The sequence below is a fragment of the Macaca mulatta genome, chromosome 7 (genome assembly GCF_049350105.2).
Source record: "Macaca mulatta isolate MMU2019108-1 chromosome 7, T2T-MMU8v2.0, whole genome shotgun sequence".
NCBI classification, from domain to species: Eukaryota; Metazoa; Chordata; class Mammalia; order Primates; family Cercopithecidae; genus Macaca; species Macaca mulatta.
This window is the reverse complement of record NC_133412.1, coordinates 77,916,876-77,942,341: the sequence shown is the minus strand read 5'-3', so window position 1 is coordinate 77,942,341 and position 25,466 is coordinate 77,916,876. Positions and strand designations below refer to the sequence as shown.

Genomic DNA, 25,466 nt, shown 5'->3' with positions numbered 1-25,466 from the left:
TATAACTCCTTGAAAATTCAGAACACTGATATATAGGGAAATACCCAGAGAGGATTAGAAAGGTAGAAAATCCTGTAGTCCCAGCTACTCAGGAGGCTGAGGTGGGGTGATTGAGCACAGGAGGTCAAGGCTGCAGTGAACTGTGATCTCACCACTGCATTCCAGCCTGGGCAACAAAGCAAGACCCTGTCTCAAAAACAAACAAACAACAAACAAAAAATGGGTACAGATTGCCCTGTTTCCAGAAGATTTCTGCCTTTGCACTCTCTGCTCTTAATGAACCTGATCAAGTAACAGCAAAGCAAGCTAGTTTTTCTTAAGTCATCTGAGATATTTTGACTAAGAGAAAGACATGTTCAGGCAAATTATAAAGATGGGATAGAAGTTTGTCTGGAAGCCAGATGACTTAAACAAAATCAGACCACTTTTAGGCACCTAGATTGGAGATGTCTTATCTGCAAACAGATAAGGCACATGCCAAACAGGGCTTTCTAGGTCTAGAAGATGAGACGACCACTGAGTAAGCGCACAGCTTTCAATCTTTGGATAATCCTTGGGCTCCTGGTTTTGAGGACTGGCACTATTATTGCCTATGCAAAGTTTTCCTACCATGCAGGGAGCTTTTCTAGCTCTTCCTCTTTCCACCTGAGAAAACACTGGGGCCTTGACCAAAGAGAAGAATGGGGCATTATTGCTCTTTCTCTGAGGAGGCGCACCACCAGCTGAGACCCTGCAACATGCTTGGCAGTGCTGTGAGAGCAGAGCAGATTTTTCCTATTAAATGTCATCCTGTTTCTGGAACAGCGTGTCCCCATGTCGGATGGATTAGGCAGCACCCAGGGTGGTGCCTCCCTTCAGCTGTCCTCAGAGCTTCCCTCTCCCAGGCAGAGCTTCTGCTCCCCTCTCCCAGGCAGAGCTTCCTTTCTTGGCCCTGGTTGGGTCAGGAGAACATGTCCACATAGGTAGAAGTGAAATATCCTCTATTGTAAAGTCAGGCAACTTAAAGAAGTTATACTGGAGTTATAGGCAAGATGAGATGGTATATCTAAGACTCACCTTGTTTAGAATTAAGCCTGAATCTCTTTGATCTTTATGAAGCCAGATTATGTTTAGGTCTCACTTTAGGATAAATAAGTGCAAATAAAAAATAAAATTCTAAGCCCCCCAACCATCTGAATGCATCCCTCTTCTCAACAAGGGCATCCCAAAGTTAACCTGAAAAACTAGTTCAGGCCATGATGGGAAGGGGGGAGCCATACATGCCTCATTATACCCTCCTTCTTTTTGGAATTACTGATAGAATAGACTCTTTAAGTCTGATGAGAAATATTTGCAATCTATTCTCTCTGAAGCCTGCTATCTGGAGGCTTCATCTGCGTCATAAAACCTTGGTCTGTATAACCTCTTATTGAACCTTCCTATTGAAAATAACTCTTTCAACCAATTGCCCGTCAGAAAATCTTTGAATATGCCTATGACTTGGAAGCCCCTGCTTCCAGTTGTTCTGCCTTTCTGGTCTGAACTAATTTACATCTTACATGTATTGATAGATGCCTTATGTCTCCCTAAACTGTATAAAACCAAGTTGTGGCCCAGCCACATTGGGCACATGTTCTTAGGATCTCCTGAGGGCTGTGTCACAGGCCATTGGTCACTCATATTTGGCTCAGAACAAATCTCTTCAAATATTTTACTGAGTTTGACTATATTCTTTGACTAAATGCCTCAAGCTGCATTAACCTTTGATCTTTTATTGCCAGCGAGCATCACAGTCTTGGATAAAGAGTGATGGCATGGGTACCAGAAGTTCCCCAGCTTTGACTTAGGGAAACCCTCGTCTCTTTATATCCACCCCAGTCTCAGTTTTGAATTTTCAAATCTGGATGAGAATCTGTGATACCACTTAATTGCTCATTGGCTTCAGCAAAGTTATTTACTTTCTCAGTGCCTCTGTTTCCTCAACTTCAAAATGGTAATAATACTACCTCCATCACTGGGTTGCTGTGAATGTTGAGATCTATGTGTAACTGGCATATAAAAAGGCTCCATGGGAACTGTTTCTCCCTTCTTTATGTATAAACCTTTATAGGCTTCTTTTATTGCCTTCCAAGGGCTGCCCATCCAAGACTCAATCATGCCCTCTTTTGTCCTGCACAATATTTAGTAAAATGCTTTTATTATACACTAATTCCAGTACATCATCAGTTCTTTGCTGATAGACCATATGTCTGTCCTACTTGACCAGTACTGACCTATGGCAGAAACCACAGATCACTCAGCCTAGTATGCCTGAAAACACCACACAACATTTGACAATTGCTTGTTGAACTTAGAAATGAATGACTTTAATTTTAATCATAAAAAAGTACAGCTTGTAAGTTAACAATGGGCTAGTTAGAGTTAATTGGGAGATCTGAGATGTCTGGGCAGTGGAAAGTAGAGTAATAATAATAGGGAAAACTCATAAACAATTCCCCCAGCCACATCTGAGGGCCAAGTGTGTCGATGGAGGGGGGCTACTAATAGGAGCTTTACTTCCTTCTGAGAAATAAATATAGAAAAAGACAAAGATTAATATAACAAGCACCCATATTCCGTCCACCCAGAATAAATGACTTACTGTTTTGTCTTATGTTTGCATCTACTGTTGCAGTTATGGAAGATATAAAATATGACTAAAACTAAAACCCATTTAGTCACCCCCACTGGTCCTATTCCCATCCCTGTCTCCATAGGCAGCTGCTAGCCTGAGTTCAGCATCCTCCAGTTCACTTGCTGAGGCCTCTTTCTCTGTACCTCTGTCTCTGCGTGTCCCTGTAGGCTGTCTCTCCCCTCATGGCTGGCTCCCAGATACACTCACACCTCCCAGCCTGCCAAATTAGCAACCACCTCTACTACATGAAAGATGAGTGGCTAAGGCTGGTAAACAGTTCATTTTCATACTTCTACCTATATGTGTATGTATACATATATGCATATGTCTCTGTATATCCATATGTAGACACACACACATGCATATATATCAATACACTTACAAAATGCATCACTCTGTGTATATTTTAATTTATATTCAAGCTTATACTCTGAGTAACTTGCATCTTGCTTTATTTCCTTATCATACGTTGGACATCTCTCTCTGTTGGTATGTGTAGGAATTCCAATAGGAGCCCATTTTGTGGGAGATGAATATATGAACCAGATCTCATGGAAACAAACTGAACATGCTTTGTCTCAGAGCCCTCCAACTGCCATGGTGTTGATCAAAATTTTGGCTTGGGGAGGGGGTCACCTTAGGACAGAAGCCCGTTTTCTTTTGGAATCACAGAGGTTTTAAGATGGCGCTAAGTGTACAGTAGGGGTTTCTTTTTGCTACTGATAAAGTCTAATGCCTCAGAGTGGCAGGGGTGATTTGTGGAGTACTTGGCATGTCCTGGGCACTGCCCTATCAGCCAGCTCTCCTGACGGGGCAGGACCCTGAAAGTCCCCGCTGTGCTAGGTGTTAACTCTTTGATTGTCAGATCATGGGGTGGCCAGGGTGGTTGGGAGGTGGGTACTTGCGGGGTTCAGAGCAGGGGCTATTTACTGCAGCTACAGAAACATATAAAAATATTTCAGCATTTTAACAACTAACTACAGTGTACCCTTGCATCCTGGGCCTGGAAATGAGATGGTTCAGAATTTAGACCAAATTCATTCTCATAAAATATTGTTAAATTAGGCATTAAAAGATCATGACAATGATCTGGCTGGGCTCTCCTGTATCCATATTTCCAGGTGAAGAAACCAAGGCCCAGAAAGGAAGTGACTTGCTTTGATTCGGCTGAGTTTTAGCTCCACCCACTTTCCACAGCAACACAAATGCTCTAACTCCTTTATCTTGGCTGCCGCACTGTCCACATCTACAGTGCACCATCATCATTTCATGTGGTCATTAGAACAATAACCAGGCAATAGGTGTTAGCGTGTCTGAACAATAATAAAACATGTCCTATAGTTTTCATATAAGGTATCATAATTATTTAATAGGAAAAAGAAGCAAGTGTAAAAATTTAATAGAAAAAGAAGCCTGTAAAAAATATATATATACATTATTTGGCCTCTTTTCCTCTTGACCACCTCATAAGTACCTTTAAATACTTCTAGATCAGAGATACTATGAGAGTTACTTCATACTTCTTGGCTTCCTCTTACTCCCATGGAGAAAATGGAATAATGGTTTATCAGAGTTGAAACAGACTTTAGGCTTATTAGGCTAATGTGCCCATTGTACAGCTAAGGACACTGAGACCCAGAGAGATGCAGTGATGTGCCAGAGCACACAGCTAGGGAGAACCTCCTGGCCCTGCTATTCCACATACTTGGTTTGTGCAGAGGACCTGGGAGGGTCAGGGAAGTAAAGCTGGATTATGAATACGTCAGCTCAATCCCTCCAAGGCTCTGTTTAATTAGCTTTGAATGCTGTCCCACTTAAATGGGGCTTTCGAAAATTCTCTTATTAATCCACTTTTTCCAACCTGGGGCACTCCTGGCCTTGGGGAAAGATAGGAGCTGATGGAGGAATAGGCTCTAAGAACTTCATTTCTTTTCAGACATGCTAGAGACTGCAAGCGTGGCAGGGCAGCGGAAGCAGGAAGACCGGGAAGGAAGGGCATCAAGAACTGCTGCTTGGGCTTCCGGCAATGCTTTAAGTGCCTCATCAGCAACCACTTACCTTTCTTCCTAATGGCTGGATATGTGCTGGTGCCTCTGATGGGCCTGTGGATGAGCACTTACAGGACTGTTCCATTGTAAATTAGCGTTAGTTAATAGGTACTTAAAATAAAGTGGTTGCCTATTTGATTATGATTGGGGGTTATTAACATTTTTTTCCATAAACAGATGGTAACTGTCCTCTGAGTGGATTGTAGAATCCTGCCAGAGTCTTGATTTGGAGGGACTGGCTCCTGCCAAAAGATCTCAGGGGCTGCTGCCTCATTGAACGATCTTGTTATCCTTCTGGTTTCACCGCTTGGTTAAGGGAATGATCAGAGTTGGGAAGGAGTCATTTCTGCCTTCTCTCCTAACTTTGGGGCATTGGATTGAGCAGAGTTTCTTCCAAGTGGATGGAGGTAGGGGTGGGAGGGATCTTGGACTCCTGAGATTTAGGTTGGCATTTCTTTCTCAGCTGGGACAGAGTGTCTCTGTGCCTCTAGCCTCGTGTGCAGAGCAGGGGAATTGGTACCGGAAGCGTGATGTGTGATAGGAGACATCTGAGGTGACTGAAAGGGGGCTTGGACCATGGATGAAAGCATTATTGGTATTGTTGAGTAAAATAGTTTCCTTCGCCCTGCACAGTACACTTTTTTGAGTACCTTTAGCAGGGTGTCAGAAACCAAGAGCAGTGCAAGGCAGAAATGAAACTGGGTAAAGGAATTGGGTTTCCTGTCTTCCCAAGATATGTCCGTTCTTTGTTCCTCCTTGTTTTCTTCCTTCTTGACTTCTTTTTCTATTTTCTCCTCTGAATTGACATGTGCAAGGGAGGAGGGTACCTTTGGCCTTTGCCATGATCCTGTACTTGGGACTCCTGGTGTAAGATGACTCTTTTAACATAACATTGAGAGTGGTTTCTGGCTTCTTTCCTGTGTTGTGATCCCAGGGTCCTCGTATTCTCCTAACAAATGTTTGCATACCCTCCCTGTCTTTTCTGACATTTGACAGACCTTCCAACCACCTCCCTCCCTCAGACATGCCTAGTATTTGACCAATTCTAAATTAAAGAAGTTAAGTTTATAGCTGATCCACAGGCAGGACATAAGTTTATAGAAGCCAGGGGTCTTCTGCTTCTCCTTCTCTGCTTTGAACTTCATTGAGAGGCTCTGACTGCAGACAAAGTCCCACCCAACTTGATGACTGAGTTCTAGAATATGGTTCTTGGAGCTTTGAGAAGACTGGAAAGCCATGTGTGTTTTTCTGGCATGCTTTTGCTGCCCTGTCCTTTTTGGGAGTTTTGCAGGTGTGCAGTGAATCATCATAGAAGTCCCTACATGGTCACCACTGGTCGTGTGGAGGCTGAACTGCTCCGATTCTCCTGTCCTCATACCTTTCTCTGAAGACTCCAGGGAACCAACTGTTCCCTTGCGTCAATTCTCCGATTCAAAGGGAATTCCCTTGAAATAGAGGCTGATGCAAAATAATTTTCCTTTGTGGCTACCTGCTAGCTGGCTCTTCTTGGCAGGCCTCTCTATCCTGTTCAGCAGGGTCAACGATGACCACTATAGTTGGCTCTATAGCCAAAGTGATGGCATCTCAGATTCATTTAGTTTTGGCAGTAGAACACAGTGCTTACTAACTTGTGTTGTTGCAACTGGTTCCCACAGGGTTAACAGCCCCGTGATACCTTACCCAGTTTAGAAGTTCTTCACCTTTTGTCCCTTGCTACTCATGTGACAGGTGAGAGTCACATGCCTTACACCCTACTGTGGATGTCACCAGGCTTTCCCAAAAGTGCTGGCTTTCGCAGTAATTTTACACCTTAGAAAACTATCACAGAAGATGAGTTAGTAAATGAGATTTTAAAAGCTAAGAATAAAAGTAAATTCAAACTGATTTTTGGCTCTTAAAAAGTCACAAACTTTAGTAATTTATTTTTCATCAAAAATCATGGTGACATACTTCCTCACTGATCCAGTTATCCTACGGTATCACGGTACAGGATGGAAAACCAAGAGGCGCTAGGGCTGCCAGCTTTGACTTTCTCGCATCCTTCTTTGCTCCAAATGTTTTTTACCCCCTGCAAAGTCAGACTGCAGAAAGTGCTCCAACAGACCCCCTCCTTTCTTCTCATGGCACATTCTGTCTCTCTCTGCATATTCTCCTCTGGGTCTTGGAAGCTTTCACTTGCACAGAAGAGGCATGATGATAGGCTTTGGCTAATGAAAAACTGTCATGTGGCTGCAGTACCCAAGACCCGTGTTTATGCAGCTCATTCTCCTGTGAACTCTGCAGAAGGCTTTAGGATGGCCAAAGAGCAGCCCTGGAAACCAAAGACAGCAAAACAGAGAGATCAAAACAACTGCTAACCGGAAAACACGTTTTTGGACTAGGGAAGAAAAACCACATGCTGAAAACAGCAGCTACAAAGCCAACGGCTGCAAATCCCCAGCCCCAGCTCCTTGTCACCCACTGCCCTTTGTGCCGTGGTTCCTCACGGAGGATGAGCTAGGCAGGGGAGAAGAGAGGAGTGCACGGCAGGTGGAGGAATAGCATCCTTCAGCCAGCTGTGCTTCCAGCAAGCAGGTGTGTCTGCCACCTGTTCCAGGCCTGGAACTTCCAGGGAAGGAAGCAGAAGCCTGAGGTTGGTCTATCTCTGGCCCTTGCACTCAGAAGTGTTAATAACACTCCCTGTCGCTCTTCCTCACTACCCCAGCATACTTAGAGAGGGACCAAGCAAGTTACTCTGGTGCCTGCCTCTTTATTCTTTTCTCTTGGATCAACTCTGTTACCACAAGCCAGAGGGGAACGTGCTTCTGGCTTCCTCCCTAACGGGATCGGCTACCTAATTTGTGTGGCCCAGTGAAAAATGTTCAAAAAAGATTAGAATTTCCAGACAGCTACAGCACAGCATTAAATCCCAAGCTAAGGTTCTTTTGAGCATGGAGCCAGGTCACAGGTCCACGAAGCCAGCTCTACTTCCTGAATACAAAATCCATCATGGCTTCAGATCCTAGCTCCTTTGCCTATCCTGAATGGTGACGAAACAGGTATTTCTGTACTTCCTTTTAGAGAGAAACTGGGATTTGGGCTAAAGGCAAGAATATCAGTTGGTTTTTCACTTCTATCATAGTAGGGGAAGAGAGTGACAGGTATCAAACATTCATTGAGTACCTACTGTGTGCCAGACATCTAATATATCTTCAAATATAGAGTCTTCCTAGGTGGCTATTATTCCCACTTTAAAGATGAGAAAGCTGCTCAGAATGGTTAAATTGCTCAAGGTCATGTACCTGGTAAGTATCAAAACTAGGTTTTAAATGAGTTTACTCTAAATTGTTGGTTCTCAATGTTAGCTGCACATTCTAAACACCTGATAAGATTATATAACTTCCTAAACCTGGGCCACACTCCAGGTCACTTAAATGAGGGATGGGTGTTCTTTTTTAGTTCCTCTCGTGATTTCTATGTGCAGCTAAGGTTGAGGAATGATGGTCTCAATCCAATAGACGTCGACATATTTCACTGATTCTCCAGGTCATTTTTGTAGTCTGCAGACCAGCTCATCTGATAATGCTGGGAGCTTGTTCAATGTGCAAGTGCCTAGAGTGTACCCCATACCCACTGATTCAGACTTGGGGTGATGTGGGGGACAAGCAATTTCTCTGGGTGATCCTGAATGATTGCTGGGGTTTAGGAACCACCATCCTATACCTGTAGAGAGACAATGGCTGATAACATGAACAGTACTTCTCAAACTTTAACATGCAAGTGAATATTGGAAGATTCTGGGGATCTTGTTAAAAATGCAGTTTCTGGTTCAGTAGGTCTGGGGAAGACTGAGAGTCAGCATTTGTTCAAGGTTCCAGACAATGCTGCTCTATGGACCATGCTTTAAGTAATAAGGGGTTAAGCTATTGGTAAACACTTCAGGCCTGTGACCTGGGAACTTAGATCACCTCTCTGCATTTTGTTTTTTTCTGAGTGCCAGTTGCAAAATGAGCCTGTCTCGAAGATCTATGGACTGGGATTTTGTGACTATGAGATTATAAACTATAACCACCAGTTTTGTTTTTTTTTTTTTTAATTTTTGTATTTTTAGTAGAGACAGGGTTTCACCATGTTGGCCAGGCTGGTCTCAAACTCCTGACCTCAGATGATCCACCCATCTGGGCCTCCCAAAGTGCTGGGATTACAGGTGTGAGCCACCACGTCTGGCCTCTATAACCACTACTTGTAAGGCACTTCAGTTCTGTCCTCTTTGGGTAAATATGCCTCTCTTCTTTCCTAAAACTGTTTCTGTAGTGGCTTCCTTGGTTCGAAACCAAACTGCCACCTCTTTCTACATCAGGGAAAAGTCTGCTGCCACAGTTGATTTCAGTAAACTGTCAGGTCAATCAACACTGATGTCCCCACTGAAGGAGTGGGGACAGAAACTCAGAGAGGCTACCAGGCAGTGGGCAGCCAGCATTCCCAGCTCAGAGCTCCTTGAGCTTCTGGGACAGTCGTTCCTCTCTTTCTCTAGAAACTTTTTTATCCTGTTTGCTCTCCCTCCCACCCCTGATCTGGAATGAAATGTTGGGGGCTATAGAAAACCGGAAAAGCTTGTGCTGGCAGGCCCCGGAGTAGCTCAGAGTGGGTCTGTCAGCCGGCGGAGGAAGCCTCATGGGTTAAGTTGTTGGGCTGCCCAGGCTGCCCGCCGGCCTCAGAGACAATGCCCTGGGTAGTGGCTGGAATCCCATTCTTCCCAGTCTTGCTGCTCTGGCGGTTGGTATTCACACTGGAAGCCTGCCCTGCCCTCTAATTTACTGCGGAATAAGAGTTGCATAGTTGGCAGAAGACCAGAGCAGTTTCCAGGACTGATAAGCCCTGGAAATGCCGAGCCTCTCTACCTGACAGGCATCTTGAATTCAAAGGGGCTTCTGTGCTGGAGCAGCCCTGCAAACCTGTTCCCAGGCAGGGGCAGAAGAATGCCAGCATCTGTCTATCTGCCAGCAGGCCTTGACATGAAGCCCCAAGGAGGGTGTCCGGGTGGTTCCAGGAACTGCCTTTCAAAAGCGAATCCTTCCAAATAAATGGAGTTCAGTGGTTTGGCCTTGGACCAGTTGAAGGGGGTGCAGAGGGGCACCCTGTTGTTGGCCTGGGCTCTAGGGGAAGCAGGCAGGATTTGAGTTATGAGCCACTATGTGTGAAAACAGCTCCCACAGCACCAGCCCCCTGCTTCATGCCTGCTTTGCAAGGGGCATGCCAGCCCAACGGGGCTGTGTGTGGTGCTTGTTGCCTTTTGAGGAGAAGTGCTATCAGAAATCAGGGGCCATCCAAGAGCTTGGGAAAATGGACACTAATGTTTGCTGTTGCCCAGTGTGTAGAATGGGGTAGCCTTTCTGGAAAATGGCTTGACAATATTTATTAAAAACCTAAAATCATGAAAGCCCATATCCTACTGACTCCACTTCTGAGAATTTAACCTAAGGTAATACTCACAAATGGCTATCCGTATTTGTGGATATGGGTATCTATCCCAGTGTGACTTACAGAGTAAACTTTTTTTTAAAAGAAAATTTTTTCTCTTATTTATTTATTTTATTTTGCTTTAAGTTCTAGGGTACATGTGCACAATGTGCAGGTTTGTTACATATGTATACATGTGCCATGTTGGTGTGCTGCACCCATTAACTCGTCATTCACATTAGGTATATCTCCTAATGCTATCCCTCCCGCCTCCCCCTACCCCATGGCAGGCCCCAGTGTGTGATGTTCCCCTTCCTGTGTCCAAGTGTTCTCATTGTTCAATTCCTACCTATGAGTGAGAACATGCGGTGTTTGGTTTTTTGTCCTTGCGATAGTTTGGTGAGAATGATGGTTTCCTGTTTCATCCATGTTCCTACAAAGGACATGAACTCATCTTTTTATGGCTGCATAGTTTTCCATGGTATATATGTGCCACATTTTCTTAATCCAGTCTATCATTGATGGATAGCTGGATTGGTTCCAAGTCTTTGCTATTGTGAATAGTGCCGCAACAAACATACATGTGCGTGTGTCTTTATAGCAGCATGATTTAGAATCCTTTGGGTATATACCCAGTCATGGGATGGCTGAGTCAAATGGTATTTCTAGTTCTAGATCCTTGAGGAATCGCCACACTGTCTTCCACAATGGTTGAACTAGTTTACAGTCCCACCAACAGTGTAAAAGTGTTCCTATTTCTCCACATCCTCTCCAGCACCTGTTGCTTCCTGACTTTTTAATGATCGCCATTCTAACTGGCATGAGATGGTATCTCATTGTGGTTTTGATTTGCATTTCTCTGATGGCCAGTGATGATGAACATTTTTTCATGTGTCTGTTGGCTGCATAAATGTCTTCTTTTGAGAAGTGTCTGTTCATATCCTTTGCCCACTTTTTGATGGGGTTGTTTTTTTCTTATAAGTTTTTTGAATTCTTTGTAGATTCTGGATATTAGCCCTTTGTCAGATGGGTAGATTGTAAAAGTTTTCTCCCATTCTGTAGGTTGCCTGTTCACTCTGATGGTAGTTTCTTTTGCTGTGCAGAGCTCTTTAGTTTAATTAGATCCCATTTGTCAATTGTGGCTTTTGTTGCCATTGCTTTTGGTGTTTTAGTCATGAAGTCCTTGCCCATGCCTATGTCCTGAATGGTATTGCCTAGGTTTTCTTCTAGGGTTTTTATGGTTTTAGGTCTAACATTTAGCTCTCTAATCCACATTGAATTAATTTTTGTATAAGGTGTAAGGAAGGGATCCAGTTTCAGCTTTCTACGTAAATAAAGAATTACTTAGAGATCTAACAATAAATGACTAATTAAGTGTTAATACTTTATGGTCCATATATATGATACTATACAATGCAGACCTTAAAAATGACAACTTTTAAAAGTAGATATTTAATGTTTCTGAAAGGACACACATGCAAATGGTAAGAAAACCTAATAGTGTAAAAGATAATGTAGTAAAAACGTGAATTTCAGTCCCTCTCTAATTTCCTGCCACTGGGAGAACGATTACTTAGAGGTTCTTGCATATTCTTTCAGAGATAGTCAAGGCTTATAAAAGGATATGTTTCCCTGTTGCCTTTGCACAAATGCAAGCTAGTATTCACATTGTTCTGTGCCATATTATTTCTGCTAACAAACTGTCTTTGAGATGATTTAGTATCATTTCATAGAGATCTACTGCATTCTATTTTTATAGTTGCTTACCAAGAATGATATTTTAGCAATATGTATTGACATGTGAACATGTTTACAATATATTTCCAAGTGAGAAAAGACTCCAAGCAATTTCTCTAATGCCATTTTTTGTTTTTGTAAAATAAAGAGAAAATATTTTTATATACATACCTAGGAAAAATACTGGGATCATATAGAATTATAAGTCAGAATGTAAACAGTAGTTATCTTTGGGTGGTGGGATTTGGGATGCTTTTTTACTTCATCTTTTGTGATGTCTTCTGAGTTTTCTGTATTGAACCTTAAAAACAAAACAAAGCAGATGTGAGACCTATGAGGACAGTGGAGCTGTTCCTCCCTCAGTGGATCCCGAGGCTGACTCATTCACCCACCCAGGATCCATCTGCCCATTTGTGGTGAAAGCCACGGCTCTGGTGTCACTTAGGGTTGCTGACTGCACAGAGCAGGATTCCCATAATGTTGCCTCATGCCATGTGCTTGATAGTCATTGATGGTGGTGTGTGTGTGGGGGAGGGCGGGGGGGTGCTGATGAAAATGCAGATTCCTGAACCACATCTACTGAATCTCATACCTTGATAGTAGGCCCTGGGAATTTGCATTCTTAAAAAACAGGCTAAGTGGTCATACTGCCATTAAAGTTTGAGAAATAATTGTGTAGATCAGGAATTTGCCAACTGTTTCATAAAAGAGCAGAGAGTAAATATTTTAGACTTTGCTGGCCATATGTTTTCTGTTGCAATCACTCAAGGCTGCTGTTGTAGCATGAAAACAATCATAGTCAATTTGTAAATGAATGAGCATGGCTGTGTTCCAATAAAACTTTATTTATAAAAAACAGGTGCCAAGCCAGATTTGGCCTGCAGGTCATAGTTTCAGACCCCATAGTTTCATGTTACCCTTAAAAAAAGTTGGACCAGGTGTGGTGGCTCACGCGTATAATCCCAGCAGTTCGGGAGGCTGAGGCGGGTGGATCACCTGAGGTCAAGAGTTTGAGACCAGCCTGGCCAACATGGTGAAACCCCATCTCTACTAAAAATACAAAAATTAGCTGGGTGTGGTGGTGTGTGCCTTTAATCCCAGCTGCTCAACTGGGTGTGCCTTTAATCCCAGCTACTCAGGAGGCTGAGGCAGGAGAATCACTTGAACCCAGGAGGCAGAGGTTGAAGTGAGCCAAGATCGTGCCACTGCACTCCAGCCTGGGCAATGCAGTGAGACTCTGTCTCAAAAAAAAAAAAAAAAATTGATCAGTGGGTTGGGGAGTCTACCAAGAGCTCCTTCTATTTGAAGAAGCAGGTCATAATATTAATAGCTACAATTAATTAAGTGATTATTTTATGTCTGGCAGTTTTCAGACACAACCTACACCTTAGTACAGCCCTGCATAGTCGCCATACCAACAAGGCCATTGAAAAAACAAAGTGATTAGCCCAAGCTTACACGATCAGTAATGGCTGGCTTGGCCTGAATGCAGACTTGGGGAGGAAAGTGGTAATGCCACAGTCTATTATTCTCTGTTCTTTGGGAAATAATGATTTCAAAATCTCTTCCCAGGGCATTGGACACATAGGTCCCTCTAAGTCCCCAGCCTAAGGAGGAATAATCACAGCCACACACTTGGTGGTGGTACAGATCCTGGGGTAATTCTGTACCTCCCAGATGCCTTGACTAATTGGGGTCCTGAGTAGTGGGGGTCTTCCAGATGCATTGGACAATGCTCAGTCTGAGGTGGCTCAGTTCACTTTCTTGAAGGGGAGGAGAGTGCTGTTGCTATAGAAATAGCTCAGGCCACTGTGAACCTTTCTGAACCCTGCTGCTCAGAGTCTCCCATCACTGTGACCAAGAGCCTTTAGAGCCAGACTCCTGACAGGAGACTTTCTTGCATCCCTACCCCAGTGACCATGCAAGTTTCCAGATGGCCAGTGTTAAACATTCACCCTGCTTAGAGCCCGTGGAGATAGGTTAGTGCCCTACGTGTCCGCAGATGGGGCTGGCTAAGAGAGACTGTGGCAGTGTTAGGCAGAAGGCAGTCCCTCCCTTCCTTCTGTCTTCTCCCTGCCCCAGCCTTCCTGACCCTCAACCACATCCCGACTCTAGGGCAAAGAAAAACCCTCTGGGCTGTATTCAGCCTCTGGGGCTGATGGTTCAGCTTTATAGCTTTGTCAGGTAGCAATGTGGGTGATGCTAGTCCCCTGTGAGGTTACTGTTATAAAAATACTAGTGTTTTACATTTGTAGACAGTGCAGTTTGCCTTGAGATGTTGGTTTATTACATAAAATCTTGAAGGCTTGGGCTGCTCATTGGATTAACTGAAATAATGGACATAAAACAGAAACCAGAGGCCGGGCACGGTGGCTCACGCCTGTAATCCCAGCACTTTGGGAGGCTGAGACGGGCGGATCATGAGATCAGGAGATCGAGACCATCCTGGCTAACACGGTGAAACCCTGTCTCTACTAAAAATACAAAAAATTAGCTGGGCATGGTGGCAGGTGCCTGTAGTCCCAGCTACTCAGGAGGCTGAGGCAGGAGAATGGCGTGAACCTGGGAGGCGGAGCTTGCAGTGAGCTGAGATCGTGTCACTGCACTCCAGCCTGGGCGACAGAGCGAGACTCCATCTCAAAAACAAACAAACAAACAAACAAAAAAACAGAAACTAGAACTTGGAATCCAGAACCCAGAACACAGTAACTGCTCAACCAAATAGTAGTAAATTGTATCATTGTTACCATCCATATTATGACAATCAGTAGTCCGCACAGCAGCCCCATGAAGTCAATATTATCATTCTGTTTTTTACACGTAAGAAAACTGAGATTCACAGACACCCCTAGAGTTCCAAGGAGGGTCAGCAGGTTTGTCTGGCTTCCAAGCTGCATGCTCTTAGTCACTATCATGCATTTTAAAGTCAGAATAGAAGGAGACCTAGGGCTGCTGGGAACCTTGGGGAGTCCCCATCCCAGGGACCTGCAGGAAGCCCTTGACAGATTATTCTTCAGTTCCCTCAATCACCTGAGAGCCTCCTGCCTTCCCATAGACTAGTGAGTGTCAAACTCCCTAAGCTAACAGCTTCATACTGTCCTCTAATCAGTTAATAAGCTGCTTACTCAGCCTCAGGTGGACATTTGGCTGAGGGTTAACTGGGCCTTTTTTGGCCCTGGTCCTGGCCCTTTAATCCACTCTCCCACCCCTTTCTGCTGTCTTTCTCTCACTCCAAGGATGCAAGCATTAATACTTCGGGAAACAACATAGCACCTCCTGGTAGAAACCTCAACTCGATATTGCACCTGAGGTCATGACTAGCCACCTGCCTTGGAAGGACCCTATTCAGGTTCAGGGAGGCAGCTTAGGAAGGTGTGAAGCAGCAGCCTGGATAGATGCCTCAGACATCGAGCCCTGAACCATGTCCAGGGGTGAACCCCCACCCCATTGCTCATCATCTGTATCTCAGTGAATTTCCTGTAAACTAGAGACATAGGAGTCATTCTTGACATGTCTTCTTGCCCAGTCCCTATCTCTTTACGCCTCTCTGCTCTTGCACAGCCCAGTCCTGTCTTTGTGACCTAAGTATCTCCTGAAGTTGTCCCTTCTCTCTTTGCACACTGCCACCCCTCTATTTCCTCTGGGCTCCCACCTTAGCTTTCTAGCTAGACCTCCCACATGACTCTGGACCTGGCCCCTTCAGTGTGTGCCCTACTCTGCAATCACAGTAGCAGACTCATGACTTTTAAATGAAAATTGGGTTCTGTAGCAGACTCCTGGTTCTGAAATGAAAATAGGGCCCAGGATGGTCTAGCCCCTGCTGTGTCCCCAGCCTGACTGAGCTATAGGGTTTCCACTCCTGCCAATCATGTTCCATGCTCCCTAAGACTGAGGTTCCTCTTGCACCTTCCCTCTGTAGCACTTTGCACAGTTATTGACAGGAGCATTTGATTGGTGCTTTGCCCCTACAAGTAGACTGTTGGGTTTGCTCACTGCAGCACCACTTATGTCAGCAGACCACCTAAGACATAGGGTGCATGAATGTCCTCTGGGCCCCTTGGGCATTGCACCCAAAGGGCTGGAACCTGGAGCTCCTCCTCTGACCACCGCTAGTTTTGTTACTACTATGATGAAGATACGATCTGGGATCTTTCCTTTTTGTACCTGTGGATTGCCTGTAAGATGGAGACAAGGATATCCTGGGGGAGAATGTTCTCCTCCATCCAACAGCCCTTGCCTTGCATTTCTTCCTTTTGCCTACGCCACGCTGCCTGCAGACAGGAAGACACTAGGGCTGACCTGTCTTCCTAAGATCCCACCTCCATGTTTATCTGATCTTCTTTCTTCCTTATCGTCTCTTTCTTTACCCACCACTTTGTGCAGTATCTGGCCAATCCTATGGCTTCTTTTCCATGCCATGACACTAAGATTTCTTCCCCAGTCATGCTACTGGGGCTCATTAAAATTTAGAGCTAGACAGGCTGGGGTCAAATCTCAGTTCTGCTGCTTGGGAGCTGTGGGGCTTCAGGTGACTTATGGACCATTCTGGGCCTCCACACCCTCAGCTGACAAATGAGAGCGATAATTCTTATCATGCTGGGTTTTATGATAATTAAATGAAATTGTGTATATAAAGCAATTAGCTTAGACCCCAGTCGTGTAGTAATCACTCAATTAATGTGTTGGTGGCAGAAATCATTATGATTTTTGCTGCATTCAGAAAAGCTGTGAGGAATCCACAGGTCCCATTATGGCTGTGGTTCATAGCCTTGGTTTTATGGTAGAATCACATAGGGGTCTTTAAAAAATTTCAACAGCTAGGCTACTCCCCTAGCCAGTGGGTCAGAATCTCAGTGGATAGGCTCTTGGTGTTGGTTGTTTCTAAAGCTGCTCAGGTGATTTTCAGTGGGAAGCTAAGGCTGTGAGCCTGTGCTTTCCCATCCTTCCAGCCCCCCACCTCTTTCTGCCAGAACACAAACCTTGGAATGTAAAGGAATAGGAGGGATGTGGGCTGAAAACATGGCGGGAAAAGCTCTCCTTTATCGGGCTCCCACAACATCTCTGGCACTGTGCTTGGTGCTTCAGTTTCATGTTCCCATTTGATTTTCACTGTGAACTCGTGATACAAAAATTATTGTCCCTGCTTCTTTTAGGAGCTTTGGGAAGGACGAGCTCCTTGCTTAATGTCAGGTATTAGGTGGCTTAAGGATGAAGGACCACAATTCAAGGTTGACAAGGTTGGGGTCAGGACGCTGTCTCCTATTCTCTCCCTCTTGCAGCCTGCTCCTTTGGTGAGGTGACTGAACGCCCCAATTTTCCCCACCCTCTGCGTGAGGCCTGGCTGCTGCACCTGTCCAATGCAGTGTTTAATGACCCAGCCCGCTTGTGGCTCACCGGGCCCTCGCCAGTGATCTGCCACCTGTTCTACCATGCGCGGTCGTGCTGTTTGCTTAACGGGGAAATTTAAGTGCCTTGCAAAGACTCCCCATGGATGTGGGGAGAAGCATCCACTGACTAGAAATGGGAGCACTGTTGTTGTTTTGTTATTGCCATCAATTTCCAGGTACTCTGTTGGGCTGGAAAATAATGAAGGGTGGATGGGCAGAGAGAGGGAGGGATTCTTTCTTGTCTGACTGTGCAAGTAGATTAGAGAGAGAATTCTCTCCTTCATAGCTTCTCGAACTTTACTGTGCATGTGGAGCTCTGGGGATCTTGTTTTGATGCAGATTCTGACTTGATAGGTCTGGACTAGGGCCTGAGGTTCTGCATTTCTGCCAAGCTCCTTATATGAGGCTGGTCCTATTGGTCTGCCAGCCACACTTGGCTTAGCAAAGCTTTAGCTTCCAGTGAGGGAGACTCAAGTCTATTTTTTGGCCCCTGCAATTTTTATTTTGGAAAGTGTCATGGAATGGTATAGAAATCTGGGTTCCAGCCCTGGCTACACTTTGATTTATCTTTGGATATCTTTTGAGCTTCACTTTTATCCCCTATAATTGGAGGGATTTGAATTAAAGGCTTCCAAGGTCCCTTTCAGTTGTAACATTCTATGATTCTGTCAGTTGGAGAGGGTAGATTAGAGGGAGGATGGAGTGAGGAGGATGGGAACTAGTGGGAGGTGGGAGTTGTCAGGAGCACCCACTGCATATATGGGCTATTCTTTTTAGGATCACCAGGTTTGAATCCTGAGGGGCCAGAAGTGAGGAAAACGGGCAATGAACTTCCTTTTGTGTTGTGTCCAAAATCCCAGCATAGACTATGAACTCTGGGCAGGTAGTGAGAGTGCCTCTTGCTTCCTAACTCACATACTTGGCTTCTCCAAACGGCAGAAGTGTATTTGGGGATGTCTGCCATTCTGCGGGTTTCATGGATGGTAGGCACTGTAGGATACAGATACAAGCAAGGCACACTTTTTGTCCTTAGTGAGCACAGTGTTTTCTTAAGAGAATGGCATATCTTTCAGAACCTGGAGTCTTGCTGTTACTTTCAGATTGGAATCGCTCTTCCTGATACTGTGTGTCCAGCAACTGGGGTCTTTGCTGTGGGCTACTGTCAGCATCTCCCAGTGTCCTGACTGTTGGCTCTGGGTCTGCCCCTACTTGCCCAACACCATATCTCTAGGATGTCGCTTGCTCTCCTCCTTGGGGTCCTCTACTTGCCTGCCACTGGGATATCTCTGCTTTCTACCCCTCTCCCCCTTGTTGGTTTCTTGGATGCCCAAGTAGTGACCAATTCCAGTTTGGCTTCTCCCACTGCCTACTGGGACTTAGTGATGATAGTACATTCTATTTGGTGGGTTCAGGTCTGGGCTTGTGTTATATTTTTATGTTGCCATTCCCTGCAGAGGATTTCGTACACAGGCAGGCTTTATCCATTCTTCCCAATTAGACATATCTGTGTGCAAATGGATAGGCCTTGGGCTCCTGTCTCTCATTGCTCTTGAGAGACTAGGAATGGGCCACAATTGGGCCAGGGAGGGCTTTCAGAACAGGGAGCCTGTGAAGTCTGGAGACAGAGTCCTGGTGTGGATGGGGGTGCTACCATGCCCTCTTCAGTTCTTCCAGACTAACAGAAGCTCTTGAAACTGCATGGAGCCCAGGAAGAGATATGCCTTTATTTTGTACTTTATAGACTTTCTTTTTGAGACATGATTTCACTCTGTCACCCAGGCTGGAGTGCAGTAATACGATCACGGCTCTCTGTAGCCTCCAACTCCTGGCCTCAAATGATCCTCTCACTTTAGCCTCCTGAGTAGCTGGGACTACAGGCGCATGCTGCCATGCCCAGCTAATTTTTGTATTTTTTTTGGTAGAGATAGGGTTTTGCCATGTTGCCCAGCCTGGTCCTGAACGTCTGAGCTCAAATGATCGACTCACCTCAGCCTCCCAAAGTGCTGGGATTACAGGTGTGAGCACTGCGCCTGGCCTGTGGACTTATTTTTATAAAAGGAATATATATTCATTATATAAAAATCTAGAAAATATTGTATAAAAAATTAGTGGTAATCTTATATTTTTCAGAAATGACCACTGTTAGCATCATATGTGTGAATACATATATGTAAATGTATATATGTACATATGCACATATGTCTATGTAACTGTAAATCTGTACCTAAGTATCTATATTCCCATACTGTTTTTTTTTTTTTTTTTTTTTCTCATTAAACTTTTTTAATGGGTCTCAAAATTCTGTGACAAATTTTTGGTCAAGTTGTTTCCATTAAAAAGTACTGATTTTAAAAACTAATAACTTAAAACTGCCACACGCAAAAAAGAAAACCAAAGTGGTCCACAAAGCATTCTCCTTTCCTTCTGAAGGTTTTACGATGCATTGTTATCATTAACCAGTCTTTTACTACTAAACTTAAATGGCCAATTGAAACAAACAGTTCTGAGACCGTTCTTCCACCACTGATTAAGAGTGGGGTGGCAGGTATTAGGGATAATATTCATTTAGCCTTCTGAGCTTTCTGGGCAGACTTGGTGACCTTGCCAGCTCCAGCAGCCTTCTTGTCCACTGCTTTGATGACACCCACCGCAACTGTCTGCCTCATATCACGAACAGCAAAGCGACCCAAAGGTGGATAGTCTGAGAAGCTCTCAACACACATAGGCTTGCCAGGAACCATATCAACAATGGCAGCATCACCAGACTTCAAGAATTTAGGGCCATCTTCCAGTTTTTTACCAGAACGGCGATCAATCTTTTCCTTCAGCTCAGCAAACTTGCATGCAATGTGAGCTGTGTGGCAATCCAACACAGGGGCATAGCCAGCACTTATTTGGCCTGGATGGTTCAGGATAATCACCTGAGCAGTAAAACCAGCTGCTTCCATTGGTGGGTCATTTTTGCTGTCACCAGCAACGTTGCCACGACGAACATCCTTGACAGACACATTCTTGACATTGAAGCCCACATTGTCCCCAGGAAGAGCTTCACTCAAAGCTTCATGGTGCATTTCGACAGATTTTACTTCAGTTGTAACGTTGACTGGAGCAAAGGTGACCACCATACCGGGTTTGAGAACACCAGTCTCCACTCGGCCAACAGGAACAGTACCAATACCACCAATTTTGTAGACATCCTGGAGAGGCAGGCGCAAGGGCTTGTCAGTTGGACGAGTTGGTGGTAGGATGCAGTCCAGAGCCTCAAGCAGCGTGGTTCCACTGGCATTGCCATCCTTACGGGTGACCTTCCATCCCTTGAACCAAGGCATGTTAGCACTTGGCTCCAGCATGTTGTCACCATTCCAACCAGAAATTGGCACAAATGCTACTGTGTCGGGGTTGTAGCCAATTTTCTTAATGTAAGTGCTGACTTCCTTAACAATTTCCTCCTATCTCTTCTGGCTGTAGGGTGGCTCAGTGGAATCCATTTTGTTAACACCAACAATTAGTTGTTTCACACCCAGTGTGTAAGCCAGAAGAGCATGCTCTCGGGTCTGCCCATTCTTGGAGATACCAGCTTCAAATTCACCAACACCAGCAGCAACAATCAGGACAGCACAGTCAGCCTGAGATGTCCCTGTAATCATGTTTTTGATGAAGTCTCTGTGTCCTGGGGCATCAATGATAGTCACATAATACTTGCTGGTCTCAAATTTCCACAAGGAGATATCAATGGTGATACCACGTTCCCGCTCAGCTGTCAGTTTATCCAAGACCCAGGCATACTTGAAGGAGCCCTTTCCCATCTCAGCAGCCTCCTTCTCAAATTTTTCAATGGTTCTTTTGTCGATGCCACCGCATTTGTAGATCAGATGGCCAGTAGTGGTGGACTTGCCCGAATCTACGTGTCCAATGACGACAATGTTGATATGAGTCTTTTCCTTTCCCATTTTGGCTTTTAGGGGTAGTTTTCACGACACCTGTGTTCTGGCGGCAAACCCGTTGCGAAAAAGCCCCATACTGTTTAAAAATTTTTTGAGATGGAGTCTTGCTCTGTCGCCCAGGCTGGAGTGCAGTGGGGCAATCTCAACTCACTGCAATCTCCACCTCACAGGTTCAGGCAATTCTCCTGCCTCAGCCTCCTGAATAGCTGGGATTACAGGCACCCACCACCAAGTCCAGCTAATTTTTATTGTATTTTTAGTAGAGACAGGATTTCACCATGTTCGTCAGGCTGGTCTCGAACTCCGGAGCTCGTGATCCATCCCCCCTTGGTCTCCCAAAGTGCTGGGATTACAGGCATGAACCACCATGCCCAGCTCATTCCCATACATATTTTAACGATACATTCAAGTGAAAATTGTCCTGAGCAATTCAAACAGTGTTTGACCTATTTTTTTCACACAACTCTCTTTCTTAAGCATCCTTCTGTGTCATTCAATAACCCTGTCTCTAGCTTTTCCATTACTCTGCAAAGCTCATTTTCCTTTCTTACATTCTTTCTTCTTTTCACATTGCTTGTGTATTATACAATTTCACTTGGTTAATTCAGAATCTAATCCATTTGCCCTGAGGCTGCATGGCAAAAGGGCAAAGTGTGCATTTATAAAATGTGAATGAGCATAAGGAAGACACAGGCCAGGGTTGCTCAGCTTCTTGGCCCAGTACACCTCCCTCTGTGCGTGTTTTCAGCTCGGCTTTGTTCAGGGAGCCTCTGGTAGGGGAGGACTTGGCAGAAGCCAAGCCAACCTTGTCCTGCCGGCAGGTGTAGCAGCCGCTGCATCCATTAGCAATTATGGGTCATCCACTGTGGGGCATTTCAGAGGCCTGAGGGACACAGCCCTGCCATGAGCAGAAACCACTGGGGAAGCCGGAATGGACCAATGAAAATATGTAATCTTGACAACAGAATCCTTGAACATATGCACACATACACACGGACAAATGCTCACAGAGTGCAATGGAAGCAGCAGAAAGCAGTGACTATGGGTGAACACTCTGGGCTAAGACTGAAATTGGAGTCCTAGACTTGAGACATTCTTTTTGACTTGGTTGAGCCACTTAAACTTTCTGAACCTCGCTGTCCTCATCTGTAAACGTGAATGGTGCTCACATGAGAAGGTATTGAGAGATTTGACTGGGATTACATATGGGAAGCACTCGGCACAGGGCCTTCACGTGGTCCATGCTCAGAAAGTGGCCACCACTGGCTTAGTTTTAGGGATCTCAGAGGTGGGGGAAGGGCAGTGCTTCTGGTGTGTGTGTGTGTGTGTGTGTGTGTGTGTGTGTATTTCCACTCATGAGGTACCTTTCTTTTGATGAACGTGTAATACTTCATGGAGTTATTTTTATGTAATGTCTGTGTGAAGCACAAGGAAAAGATAAGGTCTCTTCTAACCCCAACCATTCACGACTCTTTAAGGTGGCAGTGGCTAGGTCCTTGGGCCTTCCTTGAATGTTCCCCTAATTCTGGAGAGTCATTTCTGACACATTAAATGTAGACAGTCAGGCCAATGCTCTCCAGAACCTAGGAGAGCTGAAGACAGTACCTGAAATTGGCAATGTTGAGAATAAGCTGGGCAGGAGGAGCCGTGGTTAACAATCGGGTCCATGGCCTCTCTGGGTTGTGCTTTCTCTCTCCAGGTGTAGTTTAGTTTGAATTATTTATGATGATACTTTCTAGTCATTTGGGAAGATGAATGAAGTCTCAGTAATCAGAGCCCATGCACAGCCTCTCTTAGCTAAAGTAAATTGAGACATCAATCCATGAAGAGTGCCAGGACTAAAGAATTTCAGGGCTTGCTCCCAGGATGAGCCACAGGTAACAGAGTCCCATCAAGCAAATGGACAGCCCAACTCGCAGTAGCAGAGTAAGGGTGCTCTGTCTTCTAAACATAAAAGGACAGATCAGCAGAGAATTAACCCCTTGGCTCTGGCCTCTTAGCCCTTGCAGGTGGATAACTTGTCCCCTTTTTTCTCTTTCCCATCTCCGTGCTGATGCCACTGAGATGTTTAGAAATGCCTTCTCCTCACTGCCCCCACAGTCTTAGTTTCCTTGAGCTCAGCCACACAGAATTGGCAGTAGGAAGAGACAAGAGAGCATGAAGAAGCAATGGCTCAGGCTGCAGAAAGGACTGAGAGGGGGCGGACAGCCAGGAAGGGGCAGACACACACACACACACAGTTTGAAGTAACTGAACTTCAGTGCTGATAGCTGGGAAGTGCCACCATCATGAGGCTGTCAAGGGCAACTCACTGAAAGTCAAAACATTGTGCTGATGACAAAGTGAGAAGCCAGCAGCTGTAATCTTTATCCTCATGAAAGATTGTTAAGGAAGCCCACACAGCATGGAACAAGTGGCCAAACATTTTCAAGACATGAGCTCAGGTTGCAGTCGGAAAGACAAACATTGTTCTAAGGAAATGCACATTTTCATTAGAGACGGTAGAATGGATTTCAAAAGGAGGCTGATAAATGTATTTTACTTTAAAACTATAATCTACCCATGTCCGAACTGGAAGGAATCTCATGCAACAGTTCTAGACATACCCGCATGCAGTGAAAAGTCGTCATCTTTCAACGTCAAAGGTGGATGTATCCCTGACATCTCATCCACCTTGTCATATTGAAACCAGCAAATTAGTGTTATTTGTAGTAAAATATTCTGTAAAGTGGTATTCTCTGACCCAGGATCAGCTCTGCTTTTGGAGTCAAAGCAGATATCTTCTTCCAGATGCCTGGCTATTTGGGGGAAGAGGAGGTCCCTTATAGCAAGAATGCTAGACTCAAGAGGAAATTCAGTAGCACAGAAAACCTAGGTCAGTGACAAGTTATACAGAAGAATGTCTCTAGTGTAGAATTGTCCATTGGCATCCCATGGAATGGATTCCTGGTTGTGCTGCTCCAGCCACAACCTCTGGGATATATCTAGAGTCTCCTTTTGCACTTTGGCTCTCAAAATGTTAGGAGCTTGTTGTCTCTAGTTCAGGTGGGGACTCTGTGGGGAATGGGAGGCTATTGGAGGGGTTTCCATATGCCTTAACCCCTCACTTTCATGTGGGGATGGCTTACAGCATGGCACTAAGGACTTGTACCCTTTCAGGGTCACTGTCTTCTATGAATCCCCTCCCAGAGGGGAGACGACTGAGAGTGGACGACTACCATGGGTAGATGGGATTTTGATCCAAAGAAGGAAAGAGGTTTCTGTGTTTGAACAATCTAAGCTCTTTTTTGTCTGTTAAACCTATGGGCAGTACTGAAGCTGCCCCATCTTTCACCACTCTGTTGAATCAGAAAAAATCATGTTCTGCTCTGCCTCTCTCATACCAATCAGATATCTATCCATCATTTGTGTGTGTGTGTGTGTGTATGTGTGTGTGTGTGATTTATTTTAAGGAATTGACTCGAGCAATAGTGAAGGCTGGCAAGTTTGAAATCTGTAGGACAGGTTGGCATTCTGGGAACTCAGGCAGGAGTTGATACTGTGGTCTTGAGGCAGGATTTCTTCTCTAGGACACCTGAGTTTTTGCTCTTAAGACCTTCAAGTGATTGAATGAGGCCCATTAATATTATCAAGGTAATCTTTACTTAAAACCAACTGATTGTGGGTGTTAATCACATGTATAAAATACCTTCACAATGACACCTAGATTACTGTTTAGGAAATAAGTCCTACCATCTAGCCAAGTTGACACATAAAACTAACTATCCTTGCCTAACCTCCTTGAGCCTATGTTCCTCATGTATAAAATGGAGTTATAATATCTGTAACACAGGTTGTTGTGAGGATTAATGTATTGACATCCATGTAGTTCTTATTCTGTGCCCAGTAGGTACTTTCTATTAGGCTGGTTTTCGTATTACCACCAAAGGCTGTGAGTCGTATAGCAGAGATCATCAAAACGCCCTTCATCAACTGTGACTGGAGGTGGTTACATCTTTGTGCAACAGGCCTTTTGAGCTAATAGAGATAGGCCTTGAAGGGTGGTGGGATTCTGGAAGGTAATCCTCTTGGTAGAGTTGGAGCATTTCTTAGTTGATTAGAGAGTGCTAATTGAAATTCAGCTGTCATAGAATCTTCTTGGGGAGATTTTGGGGGGATGGCACATTCTTTTGAGAATCTTTACGCCAATTCTTCCTTCCCTGTGTCTTTTTAAAAATTATCATGGATATATAATAGTTGTACATACTTATGGGGTACA

General features: G+C 44.7%; 2 protein-coding genes across 21 annotated transcripts in view; one reads left to right on the top strand and one right to left on the bottom strand.

Moving 5' to 3' along the window:
• NTRK3 (neurotrophic receptor tyrosine kinase 3) overlaps nt 1-25,466 on the top strand; it is a 386,973-nt gene that overhangs the window by 133,571 nt on the left and 227,936 nt on the right.
• LOC100425937 (elongation factor 1-alpha 1) lies at nt 19,690-21,277 on the bottom strand. Its single transcript, XM_028829682.2, is given in 1 exon segment — nt 19,690-21,277. A coding segment is annotated over 1 exon segment (1,389 nt). The 5' UTR covers nt 21,215-21,277; the 3' UTR covers nt 19,690-19,825.